General features: G+C 38.4%; 1 protein-coding gene, 1 long non-coding RNA gene and 1 pseudogene across 3 annotated transcripts in view; 1 reads left to right on the top strand and 2 right to left on the bottom strand.

Annotated features, from left to right (window-relative positions):
- LOC116652913 (uncharacterized) overlaps positions 1-15,818 on the bottom strand; it is a 38,993-nt gene extending 23,175 nt beyond the window's left edge. Inside the window, exon 1 of the long non-coding RNA XR_004306144.2 lies at positions 15,578-15,818. This is a non-coding gene — a long non-coding RNA (uncharacterized LOC116652913). The remainder of the gene's footprint in view (positions 1-15,577) is intronic.
- LOC146761864 (uncharacterized) lies at positions 1,037-15,136 on the bottom strand (annotated as a pseudogene).
- ADCY1 (adenylate cyclase 1) overlaps positions 14,617-26,580 on the top strand; it is a 135,992-nt gene continuing 124,028 nt past the window's right edge. For both annotated transcript variants that reach the window (XR_014942684.1, XM_032442541.2), the window contains exon 1: positions 14,617-15,821. Coding sequence is in view for 1 of the 2 variants with exons in the window: in XM_032442541.2 (XP_032298432.1) it covers positions 15,153-15,821 (669 nt within the window). In the remaining variant the exon portion in view is untranslated. The remainder of the gene's footprint in view (positions 15,822-26,580) is intronic.

The raw sequence follows: 26,580 nt of genomic DNA on the forward strand, positions 1-26,580 counted from the left end.
TGAGGTAAGTGATATCCAATAAAATGCAAGTTGTTTATGTCCTTAGAATTAAAGCAAGCATGTAGCTTTATTTTCTGGACAAATATATATATATATTCAACTAACATATATATATATATTCAACTAAATGGGGACACTTGTGAAACACCCTCCACTTATAATACCTAAATAATAGTAACACCAGATAATAACTGCCAAAAAAGCTACTACCACTAATATTCTGTCCCTAGATCAAAATGGAGAACAGCAGTACAGCTGTAATATATATTGCACATGTGCACAATCAGCTTTCTTGAATATAAATAGATATATAGGTGATTAGATGCAGATATGATTTTGAAAACTTATAGAAACACCTTTAGGCAGGATGATGGAGCAAGCAGGAAAGCTCTGGAAGTGCATATATTTAAAACTTGTGTAAAGCAGTCAAGAAGAAAACAGAATAGGCATAGTCTTTGTATACGAGGCTGTGGATAAATCCTTTGGTAGTATCCATGCTATGAGAAAAGAAATTATAACTAAAAAAACTAAAAAACAAAACAGAACAACAACACAAACAAACCATAAGAATGCAGATCAAACAAGCAGTTCACACTCTACTTCTTTTTATTTTTTCTTCTGAAGTGGCAAGATTGCTGCCTCCTAAAGTCATGAAAGTACTTTATATACCTCAACATCCAGAGGGTTAGGAGATTCTTCAGTTTATGTCAGATTAGGAAAAGGAAAAAAAAAAAAAGAAAAGATATAAGGATATAGTACAATAGTACAGTCTTACTGTTGAAGGAGGCCATTGGGCACACCCTGATCTGGAAGTCCAGGATGCTACACAGAATACACCCCTGGTGATTCAGGTGGAGGCAGTTAGGGAGCTGCTCCTCCATCTGCACTATCACAAGCCCATGGGACTGGACCTCCACCCTACAGTACTGAGGGAGCCAGTGAGGGTGATTGCTGAGCTGCTCTCTGCCATCTACCAGTACTCCTAGTTATCTGGAGAGGTCCCAAAAGACTGGAGGCTTGCCAATGCGACTCCCATCTACAAGAAGGGCAGTAAGGAGGATCCAGGGAACTGTAGGCCTGTCAGCCTGACCTCGGTATCAGGGAAAGTTATGGAGCAAATCCTCTTGGGTGAGATCAAATGGCACATACATGACACCCAAGGGATCAGTCCCAACCAGCATGGATTCATGAAAGGCAGGTCACGCTTGACCAACCTCATCTCTACAACTGGATGACCAGATGGGTAGATGAGGGAAAGGCTATTGATGTAGTCTACTTAGACTTCCACAAAGACTTAGACACAGTCTCTTACAGTTTCTCCTAGGGAAACATCTGCCTGTGGCCTGGACAGGTATACCTTTCTTTGGGTAAGACCCTGGCTAGAAGGCTGTGGCCAGTGGGTTGTGGTTAATGGATTTAAATCTAGCTGGTGACCCGTTACAAGTTCTGTCCCCCAGCAGTCGGTACTGGGGCCAATCTTGTTTAATACCGTTATTGATGATCTAGATGAGGGGACTAAGTGTACCCTCAGTATGTTTGCAGATTACACCAAGATGGGAGGTGGTGTTGATCTGCTTGAGGGTAAGGAGGCCCTTCAGAGAGATCTAGATAAGCTGGATCACTGGGCTGAGGTGAATGGGATGAGGTTTACCAAGGCCAACTGCCAGCTCCTGCACTTTGGCCACAATAACCCCATGCAGCACTATAGGCTTGGAGTAGTGTGGCTGGATGACTGTGAAGAGGAAAGGGACCTAGGGGTGTTGGTTGATCCTCGGCTGAACATGAATCGACAGTGTGCCCAGGTGGCCAAGAGGACCAATGCCATCCTGGCCTGCATTAGAAATAGTGTGGCCAGAAGGAGCAGGGAGCTAATCATTCGCCCGTACTCAGCACTGGTGAGGCTGCACCTTGAGTACTGTATTCCGTTTTGGGCTTCTCACTACAAGAAAGACATCCCTGGAACGTGTCCAGAAAAGGGCAATAAAACTGGTGAGGGGTCTGGAGCACAAGGCTTATGAGGAGCTGCTGAGGGAGCTGGGATTGGTTAGTCTGAAGAGAAGGCTTAGGGGAGACCTCACTGCACTCTACAACTTCCTGAAGGAAGGTTGTGATGAGGAGGGGTTTGGCCTCTTCTCCCAGGTGACAAACAGGACCTGAGGAAATGGACATAAGTTGTACCAGAGGAGGTTTAGGTTTGATATAAAGAAAAGCTTTTTCTCAGAGAGTGGTCAGGCACTGGAATGGCCTGCCCAGGAAAGTGGTGGAGTATTCCTGGCAGTATTCAAGAGGCATCTGGATGAGGAGCTACAAGATGTGGTTTAGTGGCTTGTGGTAGCAATGGTAACGGGAGGACAGTTGGACTAGATGATCTTGTAGGTCCCTACCAAGCTTGTGATTTTACAATTTAATCGATTCCTGTAAGAGAACTCCTCTTTTAATTCAGCCTTCTGATTTTCTAATAATCCATTTTTTTTAGATAACTACTTTACTATTCTCTTCCAACTTGTTTGTCAGCTGTACATCATTGTATGAAATAGCACAGTTCCATCTCATCAGGCCACCATCAACAACTGTGTCTATGTCAGAAGGTAGTCAGTTGAAAGCTTTTTCAGATTTGTCTGTTGTTGCTTCAGTCTCTGTTTAAATATTCCAAAGACAGTACGTGTATGCCTCTTCCAATGAGATTGACTGAGTAAAACAGGCATCTTTTTTTAGATAAAGAAGCAGCAGTTTTTCTTAGTGAAATGAAGAGAAACAAGGATAACAGTTTTTACACCCAGGATTTATTACAATAAATCAGCTCTTTGCTGCTATCAGTTTTTTTTTTAAAGTCTATTTACTTCATTTCCCACAAGATAATCTATTAAAATTAGAGAGATCATAACATGCGGAAAGTATTTAACTTTTATTGACTCACTTTAAAAAGTGTAGAGGTGAGGCTATACCAAATTTTTAGCATGGATATGTGCCAGCCCATGCAAATGCATGTGTAATGTATACACGTTAGTGAGTTATAAAGACTATAACCTGCTATAACTTCAGGTGCTGCAGTTTGGAAAATTACTTTCAGTGCTACAGTCAGGTGGGTCTGTTGATTTTCTTCCAACAATTAATCTTACTCCTGATTGTAATTTTACTTCTCTCTCAGGTTCAGGTTTAACACATTTCAGACTCATGTTTAAAAGGACATCTCATTTGAGCATTTTGCTATGTAGTAATATATCTTCCAGTAACTTTTTAAGAGATATTAAAGTAGAAGAGTTAAATACTGTTGGGGGGGAGTATAAGCTGAACCTTTTGTTATCTTTGCTAACAGACATGAAGTGAATCATAGAATGGCCTGGTTTATGTTTATGGTCTGGTTTGGCCCAGTTCCATGACTAGTGGTACAAAGGGACCCACAGATCCATTCTCCAGAAATGGAGGGGCTGCCTCCATTTAGTCTCCTTTTTCTGTAGCATGAATTAAAATACATACAAATAGAACATACAAATAGATTAGTGTAAACAACAAAACAATCTGATGTGAATATAATGGGTCATTATCTCAAAATAAAGCCAAGTGCCTCATATTAATTGCAATTTTAACCATGTATTTAGAAGATCATACAGCTTTGTTTTTTTGGTTTTTTTTTGTTTTTTAATGACTGTACTAGAATATATCTAGTGTACACTGTAGATGTGTCAGCTCTTAAGTATTTATGAAAATAATACCAGCTGAATTGCTTTGTAATATGAAAGGAATAAAAGCTTGTTTGCATTATCATAACTGCATACATAAAACAAATATTTTTACCCTTCAAGATAAGTGGGTTTTGAAAATCTAGTCAAAAGTTAGTCTGATCCATGCCAAATACTGAAGTTTTAGAATCATGTATTGTGTATAACTGAAGTATCATACAAGTGAAAATAAACACTGTCCATAAAGGGATGTGTGAAGGGTTTCAATGAAGTCACAAGGACACAATAATACAAAGTACACACAAAAATTCTACAGAAGAAAAACAAATGCAGTTCAAATATGGTGTTTAAATATTATCCCATACTGTTCACATTTCATATATTTTAACAATTCTTAAATTTAATCATATGAATGATTGAAGATGGAAAAAATCTTTCAAATTAACAAATTCAATAACTTAAGGGGGGCTATAAGTAGGAAGAGGTCAAACTTTATTATGGTCTGTTGTGAGAGGGAAATGGTTTCAAACTAGAAGAGACAACATATAAATTGGATATTGTCTATCTTCACTGACAAACTTTTTTTCCCCTAACTTAGCTTAGAACACAGATGAGACAGTTTCTGCACATAAAATGACCTAACACAGCATGGGGTTGTGGTAGAATGGTTTGCAGCCCTCTCCTACGCATTTATATCAGGGATGGTGTTTGAACTTCCTGAATCCTGGGAAAGACTCATCACTTTTTGGATTATCACTGCTACCTCTTCCCAGGGGATTCTCAGGCAAGTCACTCACAACTCTCAGAGGAGAAGAAAAAACAGTTACCTACAGGTGAGTAATCTGAATGCTTAGTCAACAGGCCACTTCTCTTCAGTGGCTTGGTGAGTAAATCTAAATATTGTCATGAGCACACACTGGCCTCAGGAAGCAACTTGCTGGCAGCAGTTGCTGCTGAGAGTCTTTCTCAAGATGTTCATCAGTCATACATATATCTAGAATATAGGTCCAAAAGTTACAAGCCAGGCATAAAACACCAGTAGAACCATGATCAACCCAGTCATCTTCATTCATCTGTACTCTGGACTCGGCTCTGCAGGAATAGCTTTTATTGAAATCAGAGGCATGTTATTCAGCAGTGTGAGGAGCAGTTGACCTCCCTGAGGTAAGACTCATCACTAGCTGTCATGGAGCATCATCAGAGGTTTGGAGTTGTACCAAAAGAGTACCTCAGTACTGGTTAAAACTGCAAACTCTATTCTCAATATAAACACAGGAGGCATCCCTATAATGGTAATTGTATACTTGTACAGATTTTTTAATTTAAATATTAGTATTATTTTTCCTTCCCCAATATCCTTTGCAAATCCTTAAGGTAGTCATATAGGAAAAAGCATTCTCCCATTTTTGTAATCGACTACTCTTGCAGCATTCTTGCAGTGTTCTTTCTCCCACTTAACTGGAATATTTAAACTGCCCACACTACCTCAGTTGTTGCAATGGACAGAATTAGAGGAAGAAAAATAGCACTTAACCTTGTTTAGAGAAGTGAGATACGTTTCAGCCTAGGGAATAAAAGCCAGATAGATGTAGTCAGGCTTGTAGATACTGAGTCTGGAGTTTAAATCAAAAGTAAACTCTTAGGGTAATGCAGCTCTGGGTCATAAAGTGGCATTGATGCTGAGGAGAGGAAGCATTTTTAAAGATTAACTAAAATGTTATAAAAATAGCTGTTCCAAATGTACAATTATTTTTTTAAACTCGCAGAGCTATATTTAAGATACTGTATTTTTCATGTTTGAAAACAAAACACAGTAAAAAAAGCATATTTTAAAATAAAATCTGAACATTATGTTTAATGAAATTATGTTTAACATTTTTATGTTATGTTTTAACATTATGTTTAAGAAAATTAGATTTTCAATTTCACCTGTAGTTTTCTGAAGAAATAACCTAATTTTCAAATGTAAACTTGTGTGAAAAGAAAATAGGTTGTTGAAAAAGGAAATGAAAACACACATAAAGGAAAGGAAGATTGCACATGAAACATATGAGGTGTAAAATTAGTAATATCACCAGCTGACTTCACAGCTCTCAATTTGTCTCATGAAGAGACATGTAAAATGTTCAGGGGGAAAAAAAAAAGGAAAAGATTGTCCTCTAAATTCAAAACACATGAACATACATGCACATATTTAGAGGAAACTGTAATATTAGGGGTTGATCATGGATCAACTCTGAAGACTTTTTGTTTATCCTAATAATTATTAAGAACTATAACCATTTCTTTTTATTGTTATTTTTTTAATTTCTTTTCAGTATGCAGTTTCTCTTTCACATCTGCCCACACATGAACACATGCACAGAGTGTAAGCAAGAAGAAAAAATGAGATAGGAAAAGAATTAAGTTGCTTTACTAAGCTGTATTTCCAGTTCATCCATTTATAGTAACAGTAGGGTATAAGCTAAATAGTATTATGCAGGTTTATGCAAATTGTTCAGGATGGAAGGGGAACACAAGTGACAAGAAAAGAAGTACAGCATTGAAGGCCACTGGAAATCTGTCTTAATGTTGAGTAAAACTAAAGAAGAGGTAAACACAACACAGTAAAATATTGCCTTCTTACTTATAACATTAAGTACCTGTAACCTTAAAGAGAAGGGTAGCTTTGTCTTGAGGGTTTAAACTCAAAATAGATCCAGGAACATATGTGCTGTTAATTTGACCTAATTAGTTGTTACTGCTAGCAGAACTCACATGAAGAATCCCATTATATAGATTAGATATAAAATAGGTGGAGCTTGGCCCTTCGTATTGATCAAGTGGAACAGCAGTTTAATATCTGGAGCAACCTTTTTCTGAGTGTCCTGGTGTTTGCATGTGGGTGTTGGAGGAGGTGAAACACTAGTTTATATAACAAAAGTAGCAAAGGACTATATCTGTTTCCTACTTAATAATGAAATATAAGTAGTAATTGGTAACACTGGCTTTCTGTAGAATGCTATACGTTGAAAACATCACTAGCTTTGTAGTTACCATCAGAAAACACTAAAATTAGCAGGAAAAAATAAGTTTTTGATTTGTTTTGTTTTCCCCACCAATATGAACTGACTACAGCTATTTCAGTTGCTGTTGTTTTTAAATTCACAACATCAGTATACTTTTCCCTCTTTGACAGGAGGCTCTGCAAATAAAAAGTATGCCGGCTTTTATAATGCTTACTCAAGAAAAAATCCCAAATGAAATCAGTATGTAGTTCTGCCCAAATAAAAAAGCTTCAGGTGTGACACTTGATGGAGCTATTTACAGAACTGCTAATAAGAGTGTTGTGATGGAAAGTCATGAATAGTACTTGACATACAGAAAACATACATGGGTAAAAAAAAAGGAAAAACAGAAAAAAATATTAAGCAACTGATACATTTTTTTTTAAGATTAAAAAAGAAATAAATCTCTAAACAAATAAGAAAAAAAGTTCACTAAATTTCCAGTCCATAAGTAATAATGCTATGCTTTACCATAACTGATCCGAGAATGCAGTGAAATTTAGAGATGAGAAATAATGGGAAGAGACCAGATCTAGTGAATATTACATACTATAATTCTATTTTGTAGGGATGGATGGATGAAAATATGGATAGGGCGGAACTTAAAATAATGAATAATTATTGCAACAATCTCAATATTTATTTTTGCTTATATTCTTATTTCATTTTAAAGAAGAACAGTTATACTGAGCAAAATTCTTGTTCTTGCACATTCTGAAATATTTGTAAATTACAAATTGTAAATTAGGTGAGCAGGAATGTTAAATGAGCTTAACAAAAATGACAATACAAATAGAGGAGCTGATGCCTTACTTGGGAAAGAAGTAGGTGAATACCAGAATTTATGGACACATAACATTCTCAAACATTGCCAGCATAACTCCTAAAAGGGAATGGAATGCATGACATGAAAGGAAGTAAAACTATATTTTCTTATGGGTGTTATTATTTTAATGATTATGATTTTATATCTCAGGGATTTTAAAAGTACATATTGATCATAATATGAATTGCTAACAGATCTACTAATTAGTTTGAGAACTCTTCATTGTTCTATTGCATGGTTAACTACTGAGATGTTGAGTGAAAAGAGTTCAGTTAGCCTTTGTTTATTTGTCTTTTTCTGACACGATTTGCAGAAGAAAGCTTCTGGAAACTCAAAACTACTTGTATTTTGTCTGAGAACTGATGCAATTTTATAAAATTGTATTTGTTATGAGATATCATCTGTAGAATTGGTTAAAAAAATCTGCTAATCAAGGTGACCAGGAAAGATAAAATAGCTTTATCAGAAGCCAAAAATCAAACAAGCGTTGGATGAAAATGTGAATCTGTAGACACCAAAGTGCTGAAAGATCTGTCTTACCTGAAAAAAAAAGGGAAAAGGTTGCCCACTGCTGCAGGGTAATGTGATATTTTTAGTTTCTAGACTGCAGTGTACAGATATCAAGGTAGTCTTGAATAAGCTGTCTCCAGACTTGGTTACTTCATAGCTGCACTAACAAAGTATGAAACATGAGCTATCAAGCTCTGATACAAATACAAAGACATGTAGCTTGCAGCTTGTGTGGGTTTTAGTAGTTTACCTGTTAACCTCTGCATGGAGCTGCACTGGACCATGATAGTATTATCAGACTATAGAAATCTTAAAATCATACCCTCTTTTATTTCTGTTCTCAGCTGGGGTCTAGCTTACACATCCAAATTGAAATGATTAATGCAGCTGGTGTGTGTGATCAATTGGTCTTGCAAGATGGTTTACGATTCCTTGTTTTGCTCTTAGATTTTTTTTTTTTTAATAATTAAATAATTTAAATATTACTGTTGGACACCTCTTGACAAAGTATGCAGCAACTATTTTAAAGAAGCTTTGAAACCTTCACCATGTTATTTACGTGCTGTTGATATCTATAGGCTCATGAAAGAAAACTGATTTTTCCCTAACACTACAGGAAAGATGCATTGGGGAGTGGTGAGACAAAAGGATGGCCAAATGGGGCATGCTGTCTGGAGAAGTTCCTAAGAACTGTAGCTTACTAGTTACCATAAAAGAAGCGGTCAATGAATTCCACATTAAACTTCTTCCCTAACATTTTGTCTATATGGAAGTCTTAGGATAGCTTTTAGATGAAGGTTAATCAGAGTCAATGCTGTACCAATAGAGAAAATGAATGAGTTGTTAATAGTTGGAATGAACCAGGTGACCTGCTATAAATCCATACTAACTGAAAAGCATGTTGCTTGTTCACTGGAAAGATTCCTTAGTATTAGTATGTAAGTTTAGAAGGTCTTTTTTTATGGAAGTCTTGCACTCTCCTAGAAGATAGAGATGAAGGACTCAAAAGGTCTTAGTGCCTGTACTCTGATTGACAGAGGACAGATAAATCAGACACTTCAGCCATATTATTTTTCAATTCAATCTCTTAATTGCTTCACTAGTAGCCTTGTCTGACAAGCGACCTGAGATCAAAACCGTAATGTAATTTCCTTCTTAACTGACTTTTTTCTTTGTCTGCATTAGACTACCCAATTAATTATACTTCAGATTAAATTGTGATGGTCCAAAGGAAACCAAGTGAACAAAAATGCACTTGTGAAACATGAGCAGAAACAAAGGCTTAGGCTTGCCCTGAAGTGATGACAGTTATAACCTAAATTTCCATTTGAAGGACTCAGCTGTATTCTGAGTACCTTTGATAATTGTTTGTCTCTTAAAAATGGATTCTTGTATGAAGAAGAGCAGAAGGAAACATTTAAACCTGTAATTTATTTGGAGCATACTGTTAGTGTTAGGCACTGTTTCCTAAAACTGCACATGTAGACACTGTAAGGCTTTCCTTTATTATCACTGGGGAAAGAATATTTCAGTTCTGTGGTAGAAAGACTCTAGTTAGGTGAGATCAAAATTACAGTTCAAGTTGTGTAACTGTAAAAGCGGTATGTGTCAGAAATGTCTGATATGTTTGTTCGTTCTCCAACGGAATATATGAAATGCTAATTAAATTTCATTTAAAATTAAGAAATATTTATAATTGAGGCCATTCAAACAGTATTTCAGTAGCCTTACAGAAACCTACTCTGTATTTCTTGAAAGTGTGAGTGAGGTGCCTGTACTGATTCCAAATAAAAGCTCTTCATAATTTGGAAAAATAAGCTTTGGCTCTTTATACTTTGGCTTTTCTTTAAATCTAGAAAGAACAATGAAAGTACTTCAGAAATACATGAGAAACTGGAAACAATATGTTGAATCTTTTTTGTTTAAGCTTGTACATTCCTACCATTTTTGAAGGCCCTTTCTTATCTGCCCATTTCACTGCTTTTCTCTTGCTAGACACATCTCTCTGCTTCTGTGGTGGCATTAATAAGCTGTTCCTGCTAGAATGAGTCTGCAGAAATTTCTCAATAGCTTTATGCAGACTTCTGACTTTTACTGTTAGAGGCGATGAAAGGAAAAAAGATTTCTATCCCTGTTTCAGATGATAGATCATGCCATTCCGTTAGAAGTAAGCAGTACTAACTATGGATAAAACATGAATAACTTTGCAAATCTTACTCAGATATAAATTAAACAAGACAAAAATTTCACTGATGCCAAGCCTTGATCATGCTCAATTCTAAACTTGTCCTGAATCTGAAAAGCTCTGGTTGCTTCCAAAGAGGTTGGAGGACAATGAATCAGGCAGTGAGTCCTTGAAACTGTGAGAGGTGAGGAGACAGAAAACAAGCACTGATTTCAGTAAAGTAAAACAGAACAGAGAATGAAAAAAATAAAGCATTATTAAGTGGATAACTTATGTAAACAAAATAAATAGACATTCTGAAACTCCCGGTAGCCCTATAATTCAAAACTGCTGCTAAGGTCAGCATCAAAATGTAGAGAGATTTCTGCTATATCTGCTCGGTGTGACCTAGATACTGCCCAGCTCTGATTTTTAAAAAAAAAAAGGAAAAAAAAAAAAAAAAAAAAAAAAAGGAAAAAAAAAATCCACTTCCATTGAATCAAACAGTCAAATCATATCGGTTCTTATGGAAAAGCTGAAAAAAAACCAAAAACAAATAGGTTTTGCAATGTAAAAAATGCTAAAGCCATTCTCTAATCGCCTTTTTCTGACAATACCACATTTATTCCCAAAGTTGTCTCTGGTTACAAAGGAAGGGTTGACTTGGATCTGGCCAACATGCAGAACTTCAGGGTATTATAAATCAAAACCAACCATGTATCTTCCTTAAAAATGAAAATGTGCAGCATAGACCACTGCTATAAAAAACACAAAATGTTTTGGAGAGTTCAAAAATCCTGAACTAAGCTGTTGACATGTGCAGCAGGTAAGTTTACCTGGAAAATACAACGCTGTGTCAAATGCATTCCAGTAGTTTGGTAGCTGGCTATTTACAGTAATAATTATGTTTCAGACACAGATGCTGAGGTTCCTTCTTTATATTTGTGCCATCAGGCAGTAAACAAATAGGCTGTTAAGTATTGGTGATGTATTTGCTCTGTGATATGAGACACTGTATAAAGGATGAAAGATTTTAATTAATCAGTGTGACATTTTTATATTCCTACAATGCCTAGGTAGATGAATCTTCAACAGTTTACTACTTCTTCCTGACCAAACAAGAATGGTTATGTATATATCTCCCACGTATGGGCTTTTTTTCCCCAAGAGTCTAATAGAATCATAATATCATAGAATTGCAGGTTGGAAAAGACCTACAAGATCATAGAGTTCAACCACAACCTAATCATACTGCCCTAACACTAACAACCACCGCTCAATCATGTCCCTGAGTACCACATCCAAATGGTTTTTAAGCACATCCAGGAATGGTGACTCAACCACCTCCCTGGGGAGCCTATTCCAGTGCTTAACCACCCTTTCTGTAAAGAAGAGTTTTCTGATATCCAATGTAAATTTATCCTGGTGCAACTTGAGGCCATTTCCCCTAGTCCTGTCACCAGTGAGAAGAGATCAAACCTGCTCTTGCTGTAATCACCTTCCAGTTATTGGAAGAGTGCAAGACCTCCTCTCAGCCATCTCTTTCCCAGACTAAACAGCCCTAGTTCCTCCAGTTGCTCCTCATAGGGCATGTTCTCCAAGCCTTTCACAAGCCTTGTTAACCTTCTTTGGACCTGCTCCAGCACCTCAATGTCCTTTTTGTATTGAGATGCACAAAACTGAACCCAGTACTCAGAGGTGAGGCCTCACCAGCATCTAGTACAGGGGCAGGATGACTTCCCTAGTCCTGCTCCCCACACCATTCCTGGGACAAGCCAGGATGCCATTGGCCCTCTTGGCCACCTGGGCACACTGCTGGGCTCATATTCAGCTATTCATCAGCACACCAAGGTCCTTTTCCATCAGGCAGCTTTCCAGCCACACCTCCCCCAGCCTGTAGGGTTGACTGGGGTTGTTGTGACCAAGACGCAGAACCCAACATTTGGCATTATTGAAACTCCTGTGGTTTGCCTTGGCCCATCGATCCAGTCTATCCAGGTCCCTCTGTAGTGCCTTTCTCCCCTCTCTCAGATCAGCAGTCTATCCCAACTTGGTGTCATCTGTGAACTTACTGAGGGTTGCACTGAATCCCCTCATCCAGACCATTAATAAAGATGTTACATAGAAGTGGCCCCAGTATCAAGTCCTGGGGGACACCACACTCATGACTGGCCAGCTACTGGATTTAACTCTGTTGCCCACAGCTCTTTGGGTCTGGCCATTCAGCCTGTGCTTCACCCAGCAGAGCGTACGCCCATCCAAACTTTGGGCAGCCAGTACGTGCTAACTAAACCAATCTGAACTTCTAATAAGCATGAAAATAATCTAAGCCATGTGGTGTCTTGTGGGGAATTATTCCCTTCTGCAGCAAGCTGAGAACCAGAAGAAAGAATAATAGCTATTAGACTGACAAATATTTCATTTCCCAGGACCAGGCAGCTATTTTGAAGAGTGAGATGCAAAGTACTAATTTATCCCTTGGGATACAACTGTTCAGAAGGAAGCTGAGGACAGGTGAAAATATAACTGTATATCTGCTTTATATATGTGTGACTGAAGGTAATTTATGCACCAAAGTGAACAAGGAAATGTATTTTAGTAGCCTTCCAAAAGATGTGGAGATATTGCAAAATAGAGGAAGCCTTTATTTATTGCATTTCATTTCAGTTAAACATATATCCCTATCAACAGCATTTGGGCATCGCAGGAGGTTACAGAAATCTAAATAGTAGCCATTTTTTACAGTTCTGCAGCATTTGGGGGAATAATTCACCGTCTATGAAAACTGCCATGAGAGGTATCACACGTACACAAGGTAAGGGACCGTCACTGCCTTATATGTTAAATATTTTGAATCTTTAGCACTCCAACTCCAGCTATGTTGATTTATTCATTTTCCCTAACAAGGTCTTCACAGGTTCTAAAGAACAACTGTATAATGAGTATGGTGAGCTGAGAAAAAAGTGCTAAAATAGTGTAAAAATGCATGTTGCTTTAGATCATATATCAGAAATGTTCTTTATCCTTATTTTACTATCTAGAAATAGAAAGTCATCATTTTCCATAACTGTAAAAAAAAATTGAAAGAATCCTTCTCTGTTGTTGATCTTAAGGTTTTTCAGCTCAAATAATGAACCAGAATTTGACATCACTGTCACAAAAAAAGGACAATTAGATCTCCAATATATTTATGATAGTAGGATTCTGCTTGGGTTCTGGACAACATCCCTGCAGTATGTTTGAAAAGCAAAATGTTCACCATCTACTGAAATAATGAATTTTGATGTTTCTTATCCTATTTCTTATAAACTCATGATTCAAAGCCAACACAACCATTGGAGTTCTTTCTCCAGTCTTTGATGCATTTGGAATCAGTCTCAAAATTAGACTTGGTGGTATTACGCAGTATTATTTGATAGCAGTTTTGTAATAGTGATGTACGACAGTGGCATAATAAGCAACACTGCATGCACTTTTCAAACCAACACTAAGATTCCCACTAAATTCTTCAGGCACAGCGCAGTTCTGTGTGGGATGAAAATCAACTCTTGTCACAAGAGTAGCCTTCCACAGCTACTGTCTGATTTGTACTCCCAAAAGCACACAAGTGCACACAGGTCTCTGTTTTCTCAGACTGCCTCAATCACTTTACCCAAGTATTTTAGAGTCTAGGAGGCAAAACCCATAAAACCAGCTTGGTTTTTTCATGCAGACAAGACTTTATTTCTCAGAAGGAGGAGGATGGAGTCGCCATCCCGGGCAGTGTTCAAGAAGCGTCTGGATAGGGAGCTAGGAGATATGGTTTAGGGGTTTTCTGTAGGTATGGTGGAGGGAGGACGGTTGGACTAGATGATCTTATAGGTCCTTTCCAACCTTGTGATTCTGTGATTCTGTGTAATCTTCACATATAATACACTAGTATATCTATATATATTCACACATATTTCTAGTTTTGCATATAGTTTTTCTGTAATTCTATTTATTTCAATAGATGTGCAAGTGGGCAGAAAGCACAAGGTTGCCAGGAAGCAATAGCAGCTTTAAAGCTTTATACGGCTGCCTAGACGTAGGGCCTCGGGCGAACGCGGCAACGGGCGGTAATCATGCAGCTCCCGTGCCGTGCCGTGCCGTGCCGTGCCGTGCCGTGCCGTGCCGTGTCCCCGACGTGCTCGGTTTCCCAAGCGAGTGGCGCGCAGGCGCCTCTCACTCCCCGGTGAGATGCTCTCGGACGTGAGAAGGGAATCACCCTGTTTTTCTCTATCTCCTGCTTTTTCTCCGGGCTTGCTGCCCTCTTTTTCCTCCGTTTAGCCCAGTCTCCTGGCTGGGTTTCATTTTTATCTCCTTGAGCTTTTTTGTTGTTGTTATTGTTTTGGGTTCTTTTTATTTTTATTTTTTAATTATTATTATTATTATTTTTAATGTTGCCTATCGCTGGGAGTCCGATTACCACCCGCTCTCCTTAGGTCCTGCTCCTCCACACAGCTGTATTTAAAGGGAGACCCGCGTGTCCATTATCCCCCACTCCCCTTCTCTCAGCTTCCACGTACCCTCTGTCCCCACCCGTCACTCTGCTCGATTTCAAACCTTCGGATGGTATTTTGGTGTGATTAGGAGATTAACATCCCAGGAACACCAGGAGAGGAGGAGGAGGGGGGAAATGAGAGAGAGACGGCACGAGTGAAGCTGTCCTCCCGCCGCCCAGCCATCCCCGGCTCCTCGGTGGCAGCGGAGGGGGCGTTTTCAGGCGCCGTTGTCTGCGGACGGCGGCTGCGAGCTGCGCCCGGTGCCCGCATCCACGGAGCTGCGCCGGCGACAGCTGGCGGAGGACCTGCGGCCGCGGCTCCTGCTCGCAGCCCCCCTCTCTTTTATGAGGCGGTGGAGCGGCAGCGGGGGACAACAGGAGGAGCATTTCTTCCCCGGGGTTTATGAATGGCAATGATATGGAGGAAATACCGTTTCATAAAGTCAAGACCAAGAGGAAGAAGTGCTTCCACTGCTGCTGCTCTTCGCCTGCTGCCGCGGTGGCAGGAGCAGGAGCCAGGCTGGGGGAACCTCCTCCTCTCCTGCTGCTGGATGCCATTGCCTGTGAAGATGAGTTCGACTGCAAGGAGCTGGAATCTCTTTTCCAGAGCTACAACCTGAAGCTGGAGCAGAAATCTACCCTCAAAGCCCTGGCCGTTCTCATCGTGCTCACCGCCAGCCTGGCCCTTGTGGAGCTGCTCTCTGGACCCAGCTTGACCATTTCCAAAGGCTCGCACCCGGTGCACTGCATTATCTTCCTTTCTCTCTTTATCGTCACTAACGTCAAATACCTGCAGGTCACCCAGCTGCAGCAGATCGTCAAGCTCACCTTGCTCTTTAGCTTCACCTTCTCCTTCCTCTGCTGCCCCTTCTCGCTAGGAGCCTATGGCATGGAACCCCCCAGCGCCCCGGAGCAGGGCATGTGGCAGCTCATGCTGGTCACCTTCGTCTCGTATTCACTGCTGCCCGTCCGGACCCTGCTGGCCATCGTTTTCGGGCTCGTGGTGTCCGTCTCCCATCTCATCGTCACCGCCACCTCCGTCAGCGCCAAGCGGCAGCGGCTCTGGAGGACGGTGAGAAAAGGCCGGGCTGGGCCGGAAACTGCAGCAGGGCAGTACCGCGCGGTGCGTGCCCGGCAGCTAAGCCGGGAAGGCGCCGAGCAGCGCGGTGCTTTCGGGGGGCGGCGGGGGGTGCGCTCCTCCCGCGGCACGGCCAGCCGGGGGGTGCACTGGAGAGTGCCCGAGATGTCTCTAGCGGGGAAGGGGGCAACGCGCCCCAGTGCTTCAGGTGCTGCCTGTAGTTACCGAAAGTTTCTGGGAGACGGGGGGATATGGGGGTTCCTGGAGAACTCTCGTGTTTGTTGCTCGGAAAAAAATGAGGGCTGGGGAAGGGGAGCCAGCTGCAGCATTTGTGCACTGAAGCATGTTCAGGGACACCTTATGCAGTCAGTGCAAATCCAGTACACATAAACATACTTGTCTCAATACAGACTTGGAATAGACAATAAGCTGTGTCTGTTAGTGACTGTTTTTGTTTGTTTTTTGTGTGTGGTTTTTTTTTTTTGTTTTTTTTTTTCGTTCATATCCCCTCTATATAAGTCTTCATGTCCATAGATAATCTCAGGAGGTCTATGCAGAATTCATTCAAAATATGTGGGAAATCCAAAGGAGGAAACCACCTCGTTCTTCCAGTGAGCCAGGCATTCCCATTTTAGTTTCTCCATGGCAGCTGTTGCCCCCTTTCCACAGACATTACCTGGTATGTCAGTGAACTTTGTAGCAATTCCTTTCCCTCCCTGAATTAATCCAGAAAAAAGAAACACCAACCCTCATTCTGCAGCAGGGATCTTCAGTGCTGCTACACTCTCTTTTCCCTCCCCCGAGTAGCTATTTATAGCCCTGCAGGGCTTTCTCCTGCTCCAGTGGCCTGACAGGCTGCACTGGCAGTGGGAGGAGAATGAAAGGATGCACGTATAGGAAATGCTGGGCCTGGGAGTCAGGATTTGCAGCTTAAGGCCATATTATATTGTGACTGGGAAAGAGAAATTGAGAATTTTTCTTCCCTCTTTGGTATTGCATTGATTGTGTTTGCCTTCAGGAGAAATACATGAATTCTGGGATGTAGATTGGTGTAAAATATCACATCAATGCGTAATTTAAGTACATAGCAAATTACTTCTGCTAAACTGTGGCATTATTCTCCGTGAACTGATAAGGCTGAGTTGTAATGCTAAGACACACACAGTGTGTGTGTCCAACATAAACATTGCAATAACTTTGCAAATTTGTGCACCTTAATGCCCAGAAGTATAAATTCTCCTTTTTCCATACATGTGTATTTGCCCTATAGCGGCATACATACACATACTGGAGATACACCCAGACACTGAGATATATAGGATTATTTGTGGCTTCACGCTGCTGAGCTTCTGGACAAAATAAATCGTATATTTTAAAGGGGAAGAAAGAGATAAGCTGAGCTTTATGATTTACCCAGATAATCTGATGGTCTATTTTTAAATGCATGATTTAGAGTTTCCATGAGAGAGAGAGCTGATGAAATGCAGGAAGAGGAGCCTTCTTTAAAAGCATACAAAAGGATACTAAAAACACTAGAATGTATCTATTTAGATAGGATTGGAGATCACTTTTTTTTTTACTAGAGCGCTAATTAGTCTTTGTGGGAGTCGAGGCTATCCTGGCTGCCTTGAAGCGGAAACATTTTCCTTGATGCTCAGTGTGGCTGTTCTAGATGAACAACGTAAAGAAACTGACAATAATGTCTGCTCTCTAACAGCTAACCAAGGGCTTGAAAATGAACAATTTTAGAGAGAGGAAATCTGCTTGCTTTCTTCATATTTGTTTAAACTCAGCTATTCAGTAGACAATAGACTGGCTTTGAAAAGCACAGAAGTATTCAATTAGCTATTGATATAACACATGTACATTTGTTTCTTCTTCAGCACTCCTCCTAAATGAAGAAATTTCTGTAATTTGTGCAATACTACGAACAGTACATTTTGCTGATAACAAAACCAGATCCAGGTCAAGTGAAATAACCGGTCTATAAAATTCTATCACACAGAATTGCCCATTCTTTTGTTGAATATTTGCAAGCAAAATGTTTTCTGATTTGAAGACTAACCCTGTGCATAGAAGGACCCTTCTTTTATATAAAGTTGTTTTAAGTTTTCCAAAGAACAATTTCAAAACACTTGAACATTTAACGGTCATATAGAAGCCACATCATCTGAATTTTATTTGCCTCAAGGTTTTTTGTTAAAGGCTGTAATTAGTGCTTTCTCTCAGTCTGGACCTGCTTTCTATTACTGGATTTTATCATGACCATCCTCATGCTTGAAGACACTGTATGCATTCAGTCAATTAAGGAGACAGGGCACCTGTATGTAGAGATGCAACTCTATGAATGCCCATGTTCTTTCTCCCAGCTACATGACTTCAAAACTCAAGTGAAGGGGTCAATTTCAATTGTTAAATTAAAACCTACTGTATCCAGAAAGGCACAAGCACCAGCACCAACCACCAGTGTCCACCAAAGACCACTGTCTTTTATGATTTTTTGATAATTCATGCGTGGAACAAATTTTCATTACAAGAATTCTGATCTAGAAATGTCCATTGAAGTTCAACTTTCAAGTTACAGCAGCAACAGGTATTTTGTGCTGTTTCAACTTCAATCCATTAAAAAATGGACTTGGATTATGCTATATAAGGAACTTCTATATGCAGATCTCTGAATGTCAAAAGAAAGCCTTGCTGTCCTGTGGCATCCTTAAAATTAGCATTCATACAAATGTGCAATCTCTTCAGCATGCTGGAAGTTGGGGATAGCTCAACTCACTGTGGGAGAATTTTGTTATGTGGTCCATGTTGTAGAGCACATATACACATATACATTACGCATGAGTGGGTGGTGGTCTGTGAAAATGAGGGTCTCCTTTCCCATAGCTCTCTCCATCATTAGATATTTTGTTATCTCAGAGTTGAGACACAGGAATATGGAGAAGTGAGAAGAGAGGAAGAACATGAGTGCAGGGAGGCGAAGGGAGTTGGGGGAATAATGTGGCAGAACTTGAACTCCTTCTTTCCAGTCAGTGGCTGGTGTCTTCCCATATGGAAGATTTAAATATACTAATCCGTGTTGATTTCCTAAGGGAAATATAATAATGGTTAAAGAATATCAGTCATTCATAAAGAATTGTACAGAACCTTGACCAAATTTGAAGTCAGCTTATGTGCAGCATACCTGCAAAAGGTATGCTGACCTCATAGCTGGTTTTGTATATTGTGTTTGACATTGTGACGACGAAAACCAAAACCTTGCCCCAAGGAGTTCAATCCATTTTTTTGTTGTGATGCATCAAGTGAATGTTAGATACATTAAGGGCAGATGGAGTATGAAAGGCAAAAGCTGCTCACAGAAATTACTCAGCTGTCGTGTGCCCACAGTTTAGTGACTTACCATTAAATAACTTGTTTTATCCCTTTACATAGTGTTATCTCCTTCTTAAAAAAATAGTATGTATATATATATATAGATGTATGCATATCTCCAGAAAATTCAGAAGCAAATCATAAAATGACAGAACGCCATCATATGTAACATAAATCTCCATATATCTCTTGTGAAAACTGAAGTTGCATCTTGAGTAGCAAGGAGCAGAAGAAATAAAAGGGCAGAAATACTGAAATGATAGTTTGTTTTCAGTGGTGTGGGGAACTCAAAGTTGTAATGTTTTCTTCTGGCTCCATTTAAAACTGCTTTGATGCTTTTATTTAACATTTGTATGATTAAAGCTTTTACTAAATTTGAGCAAGTACCAAAATCATGGCTAGAATATGAAAAGTGTGAAATGAAGGAAATTGGTAAATTATTTAAAATAATTTGTATCATAACTAAATTTAATTTGGCACCTTAATTCTTTGCAGGTTGGCATGACAATAATCTGGAATTTGTCTAGGAATTGTCGTATCATTGTACAGTTAATCATTTTTATTAGTACTTAAAACATAATTAATGAACACATGGTTGACAGAACTCTTTATCTCCAAACCTCTGTTTCTCACACACAAGGCTGAATCTAGCAATCTAATAAAAAGGGCTGCAATTCAAAGAGAACTGAACTGTATCTCGTTCTGTCTCCTCTCTCTTCTCTTCTCTTCTCTTCTCTTCTCTTCTCTTCTCTTCTCTTCTCTTCTCTTCTCTTCTCTTCTCTTCTCTTCTCTTCTCTTCTCTTCTCTTCTCTTCTCTTCTCTTCTCTTCTCTTCTCTTCTCTTCTCTTCTCTTCTCTTCTCTTCTCTTCTCTTCTCTTCTCTTCTCTTCTCTTCTCTTCTCTTCTCTTCTCTTCTCTTCTCTTCTCTTCTCTTCTCTTCTCTTCTCTTCTCTTCTCTTCTCTTCTCTTCTCTTCTCTTCTCTTCTCTTCTCTTCTCTCTTCTCTTCTCTTCTCTTCTCTTCTCTTCTCTTCTCTTCTCTTCTCTTCTCTTCTCTTCTCTTCTCTTCTCTTCTCTTCTCTTCTCTTCTCTTCTCTTCTCTTCTCTTCTCTTCTCTTCTCTTCTCTCCTCTCCTCTCCTCTCCTCTCCTCTCCTCTCCTCTCCTCTCCTCTCCTCTCCTCTCCTCTCCTCTCCTCTCCTCTCCTCTCCTCTCCTCTCCTCTCCTCTCCTCTCCTCTCCTCTCCTCTCCTCTCCTCTCCTCTCCTCTCCTCTCCTCTCCTCTCCTCTCCTCTCCTCTCCTCTCCTCTCCTCTCCTCTCCTCTCCTCTCCTCTCCTCTCCTCTCCTCTCCTCTCCTCTCCTCTCCTCTCCTCTCCTCTCCTCTCCTCTCCTCATTATTGTTGTCTCCTCTGTTCTTTTCTGTTCATTTCTGTTTTTATCTCTTCCATCAGTTTATGCCTTCTTAACTGTTGTCACAACAGCTATGTGGTCATTGCTGATACATGAACTGATATATGAGTATGGAATAAAATTAGACCTGATGTCACCTTTTGTGAAATGTAACAACTTCTCACCTCTTAGGTACATTTGCATTAGTTTAGATTTAGAAGCCTGAAAAATTGGTAAATCAGATGGTATGATAAAACGTTGTGATACCTCCTAAAACAGTAGATCCTGGAACATCTTTCAGCATGGATGCTAAGCCTTTTTAAATACTTTGCAAACAGGAATAACTGTTAGAAACAAGCAGTGGTATTATTTAGGTTTCAGTGACCCTTTAAAAGTGATTCAAATATCATTGCTTTAACCATTTACATAGAGGATCTAATTGTTTACATTGTAGCAAAAGAAGGAAAAGGCTTCTAAAAATGACTAGTAGAAAATACAATTTGATTAAAGATTTTGAATTTTTAAAGATTTTTAATACAATTTTAGGCACCTTTAAATGCCCCAAACATAAAAAATTGCCTCAGAGTCTATAAAGTTGTTTTGTATTAATATCTGTTATGGTGGACTCAAGTGAGTCTAACACATGAACACGTTATTTCTGGAGCTGAAACTGTGATACCAATTATAAAAGAGATTGTATTTTGAGGTAAGAAATCAGTGAGCTTCACACGTAAGTGTGGAAATATTACGGGAGTAAGTCATTTCTTTCAGAATGGCCAAAGCTTGTTTCTCTGCATACCGAATAGGTAGTTTCTATAATATGCTATTACTTTGGCAGTATTTGGTTCTAAATATCTGAGTTACAGGGAAGATGTTAAAAAAAAAAAAAAATTGACAGCAATGTTAATGTCCTGTAATAATCTGTGCATCTTGATTCTGATGAGTCCAGTCACAGTCAAGAGCAGAAGCAGATTTACAATATATTTAGATTAATCTTGCAATATGTTTAATTTCTTACATTGTTCTGTAGTTGCAGGTATTCAAATAAAAATGTCTTGCAGCCTATTCTGGAAATGACAAAAAGCACCTTGCTGAGAATTAATGATGCAATGCTTTAAAATGTGTTAGTAATAAATCATTAAACCAGTCTCATTTTGCTATGGTGTCTTAAGAAAACAGTGATGACTTATGACACTTGTCTTTAAATCATTGTTTCCCCATTGTAGCTGATAAAATATTAACATAAGACAAGCAAGGGATTGCTCAACAACCTTACACAACAAAGTCTAGTCTGAAATTCAGTTTACCTATTATTATTTACCACTGATGTTATGGAAATGCCTACAAGTGTCAACTTAGATTAACTTCTCAAGTTACTACTTGTTAAACCAGTAAACAAATTAGACATGGCAAAGAAAAGGAAAAAAAGGCTAACGATGGAGAACCAAGATATCTTTCCAAACCTCATAGGTCAATCAGTGTAGATGGCAAGTCTCCTGGCTTCAGCTGCAGTTCTTCAGGACAAGGATTTCATAAACATGAGAGATTTAGACTTCACCTTAAACATCCAAAAGTACCAAGGAAAGGATTAAAATGGTTTCATTTGCTCAGGTCTGAGCCATACTGTCATTTTCTCCTCTTTTCAAGTACTTTGAGGTGAATTTTCTAGTCTCGATGAAGTGCAGCAGGATAAAGGAATTAGGACTTTAATGTTACAGTTAAATGGTGCATGTTTATGAGCCACTTAAACTTTTTAAAAATGCATTTGCTTCAGTAACTTTGTTATTGACTGTGTAAAAGGTAGGCAAAAAGTTTTGTTTATTCAAATCAATGGCATGAATATACATAATGAAGAATAGCCATTCACCTGTATATTTTCCAATAGCAACTAAATTGTTTTACTCCTTCATGGGCAAACTGAAGCAACAAATATGTTTTTGAATAATTTTTCCATCTTTCTAGAATAATCCATCTGTAGTTTGTACATCCAACCTGGGTAATTCTATGATTCTATGATTCTATAATAAATACTTATTCCAGGTATGATGCTGAGATACGGAAATGTACTTCTGCCATAAGCATAAGTGTATTGTATTTTAATTCTGAAACTGACATGTAGCTAAGGTAACTAAGCAAGGTGAAATCTGAAGTGAAGATGGTCCTTAAATACATTTTTCAGAAGAGGCTGTTGTAATTTCTGTTTGATATTTCTAAAGAAATACTGACAGCTCTTTTAGATTCAATACATTAATTCATGGAGAGCTTGAACTTACTTTTGCTGCTTGATGTAAAAAGGATGGATGTAGGATGGGTGTACTCAGCCAGGTTGAGAGGGAGCTTGAGGAAGTCAGAGGTTAGTAAAACAAAAAAGAAGAGGTAAAACTGCTCTCTAACCCCATTATAAGTGATGGTAATTCCCAGAAACTGCTTTACATAATTCTGAGTTAGAGGAATCTTGCCATGCACATTAATGCCTTTTACCTGTATCTTTCTGTTTGGCAGCACATGCTTGAAGCAACAAATCAAAATGATCAAAGCATATATACTAAGTTTATGTGAAGAATTTAGGTAGCTTTGTTTTATAATATATTATGCAAAATTTCCTTTTCCTTTCTCTTGTCTGCTGTCATCTTTGAGACTTCCACTGTGCTATTTTAGTATTAGATTTGAATATTGCAAATGCTAACCTGAAGTGTGAAATTGCCTACACGAAAACAGAAAAGATTTATTCTGAAAATTGCTGAAAGGAGTAAGCTGCCTGATTTCTATTTCTTCTTCTTTTTTTACTATTTTCTCCTCCTCATTCAGTTTTTCCCTTCCAAAGAAAATGACTCTGAAGCTTCTTAATTTCTGCATTCTATCTATTTTCTTCATTAGTGTTCTTGCACAGACTTCTCACAGATTTTGCCTCCATTCATCTCTGAGCATCTCCAAAACTGGAGGGATAACCCTTTTTGATATACTTTCTGGATTATCTGTAACTTCTGCTTGTACAAGATCCTCAAAAGTGGAACACCTTTTGGTGCAGCTCTAGACTCCGTACACTTTTCAGAAGTGAAAATTGATGTGGAAGTAAGAAAAAAGTCAAAAGACTTTCCTTGAGTGTTCTGCTTCATCCTGAAATAAGCTCTTCACTTAGTCACATCAATTGTGAGTTTGCTTGAGTATGAATATCAAGATTCATCTTTAGACCATTTTTTCAGTATCTCAGTCTGGAAAAACAGTAGGAAAAAGATTTACTTTTTCTGCAGTATTTTGCACAATTAAATTTCTGAAATTCTGACAGTAGCTGAGGGTTTGGGATTTTCCTCAGTGCTGGAATGATTCTTCTGAAGAATGAAGCACTCACTGCACCTAAACATTATGAGCATTTTCTCCGTTAACTGTTTCAACTAAACTCAAGTATTTCTGCTTGCTTAATTTTAGCTTTATTAATTTTATGGTTTTTGTTGTTGTTGGTTTTTTTGTTGTTTTTTTTTAAGGTGGTCTCTTTTCCTCTATGATTACACTGTAGGGCCTAACTTTATGGAGGTTTCTGAGTGAAGCCTCAGGGTCATTACTCAATGTAGTAAATAAACAGATCGACAACACTTCAACTGCTAGTGTTCCCTTTATTTCTTCTTCTATTTAGTTAGAAGTGCTTTGTGTAACCCTGGTCAACAAATGTAACACCGTAAGTGTATTGCTCTTGACTTTCTGTGCACAGTTTTACAGTTTTTGTTGATGTTTTCTTGTTGAAAGCGATCATCAGCTAGAAGGGAAAATAAATGAAAATCACACGCACACATACAAACTGTTTAACCTTCTTGAAGTCAAAGGTGCTGTTTTTTTTCAAGAGTGGGGAAGAGTAAATACTGACAGTTCTTGTCTTCAGAAGCTTTGATGCAAATCTTAAAAGCTTTTGGGACAAAACAAATTGTGTCCCTTTACAAATGTGGTTTCCAGGGCAACCAAAGGGCATGCTGTTTCATAAATGTTGTGCTCTCAAGCAGAAGCATTTGTCTGTCATTTGGAAGATTATTTTATGTTTAAGCACATTCTTTTTAAAATTCTATCTCCTCATGAAAAAATACCTCTATCACACTCATTTAGGTCAGGATTATTGGAAAGTATGGCAACAAAATGTATTTTACACTGTACTTTTAAGTGTAGTTTGGGTAAATATGACTAGTGTAATACAAGAAAGCAGGAGAATTTCCTTGGATGCTGTGACAGAATATTGCATTTAAAAGGGGCTGATATGCAGCCCTCTTTTCAGTGCCTCTTCTCTGTTGCAAAATCACTATTAATTCCTAGGGTAGGATTTATTGCTGTTTGCTTACAAAAAGGGTGGGTGAGAGGTTTGTTGTTGTTGACAGCATATATTTGAGTGGTAGCTGTAGTATGAAAAAGTTTATACTTTTCTATGACAACAGCATGTGTACTTTCCATGTGAAAAACATAATTCTCTTTATGAGAATGATTCAGAAACTTATATGCTTGGTTCAGAAACTGTATGCACTCATATACCACTTAAATAACATCCTCTTTAAACAGTTTTATTATTTTCAGTGACCAGCACCATTTTTTTTGACACTTTGGATTTGAATCAAATTCTTTGATCTGCATTGTGGTGATATGCTTCATAATCTGATCTCAACACTACAATCTTCTTTTTTGCATACTGATTTATCTAGATTTAAATGAATTGTCGTTAGGTCCAAATCAAAGATGCAGAAAATGATTTGAATATCTTTTTAACTGTGCCTAATGTAACATGTTTTCAGTATGTGCCATGTGATTGGTTTTGGTGAGATTTAGAGAACAGGTTAAGTACTGTGGGTTTTTTGGGTTTTTTTTTTGTGCAATTGAAAAGATATTTTTAGGCACAGCAATCTTGGAAAATGAACCAGATTTTGTCCTCAAATGCAGTTGCATAGTTCTTCCTGATTTCTGCATCAAATGCGTTCATGCATATCTGAGTACTATTCAAAACAGTGACCTAGATTACAAGCTTGTATGTGTATATGTGTATTCATTCAGTACATTTTGAAGAGTTTCACTAATTTTAAGTAACAATGCAACCTTTTTTTCTTTTTTTTTCTTTTTTTCTTTTTTCTTTTTTTCCTAGACATCTGAATCCAGTGAAGTTATTTCACACAAGGTTAGAGATTCAGTTATTCAGTTGTTTTGGATTTTGTTCATGCTACCATTCATCAGTTCTTCTTTCTCTCTTTCCTTGATTCTCTCCCCAGGGCTTTATCTTTCTCTTCTCATAAGAAGTTAGGAGAAATAAAATAAACAATTTGGAGTTTTTTCTTTGTTTATTTTCTTCCTTCATATACAAATGTTGATTTCACTCTGATCACAAAGCTTCTCAGATAAGTAACACACTAGAAAGTCTGGACTTAGAGATAAGGCATGTATATATATAAGTTTCTCTGAAATTAATACCTCCTATTTATTTACATGGAAAATGCAGATAATAAGAACACAATAACATTATTTGATAGAGCAAGTTGTCAGCTACAAACTACTATTTTTCAATGTAGTCATCACTATTACCTATGCATTTACACCAGTGATGAACAAGGACATGCATGCTGTGTTTTTAAAAACCTGTATGGATGCCTGAAATGTGGCTTGTCTTACATACTGCCACCACCACTGCTATAATGCACCAACCACCACATCACTGAGCTAACATCCACTGTTTGGTCTCCATAAACATTCAGCAAGCATCCGTGAATGTCAGTGGGTGCAGTTTATTTTTTGCATGGAGTATTTCAGTCATGGACCTTTGCTTCACATGCATTTCCATGTCAGACACCATTTTGTAATAATATTCCACACAACCAACTTTTTGTTAGATGTTACTCTGAAAGTCTTGAGTACTGACAGAAGCCATGGTTCATATAGAATTAAGTTTTAAGAATTGATCTCATATTGTAAACCTACATAGAATAGGCAAAAAAACATGTGGGTTTTCTTTTTTTTGTTGTTTGTTTGTTTTCC

Source organism: Coturnix japonica, chromosome 2 (assembly GCF_054131305.1).
Source record: "Coturnix japonica strain WE chromosome 2, WE-NBRP24, whole genome shotgun sequence".
Classification (NCBI taxonomy): Eukaryota; Metazoa; Chordata; class Aves; order Galliformes; family Phasianidae; genus Coturnix; species Coturnix japonica.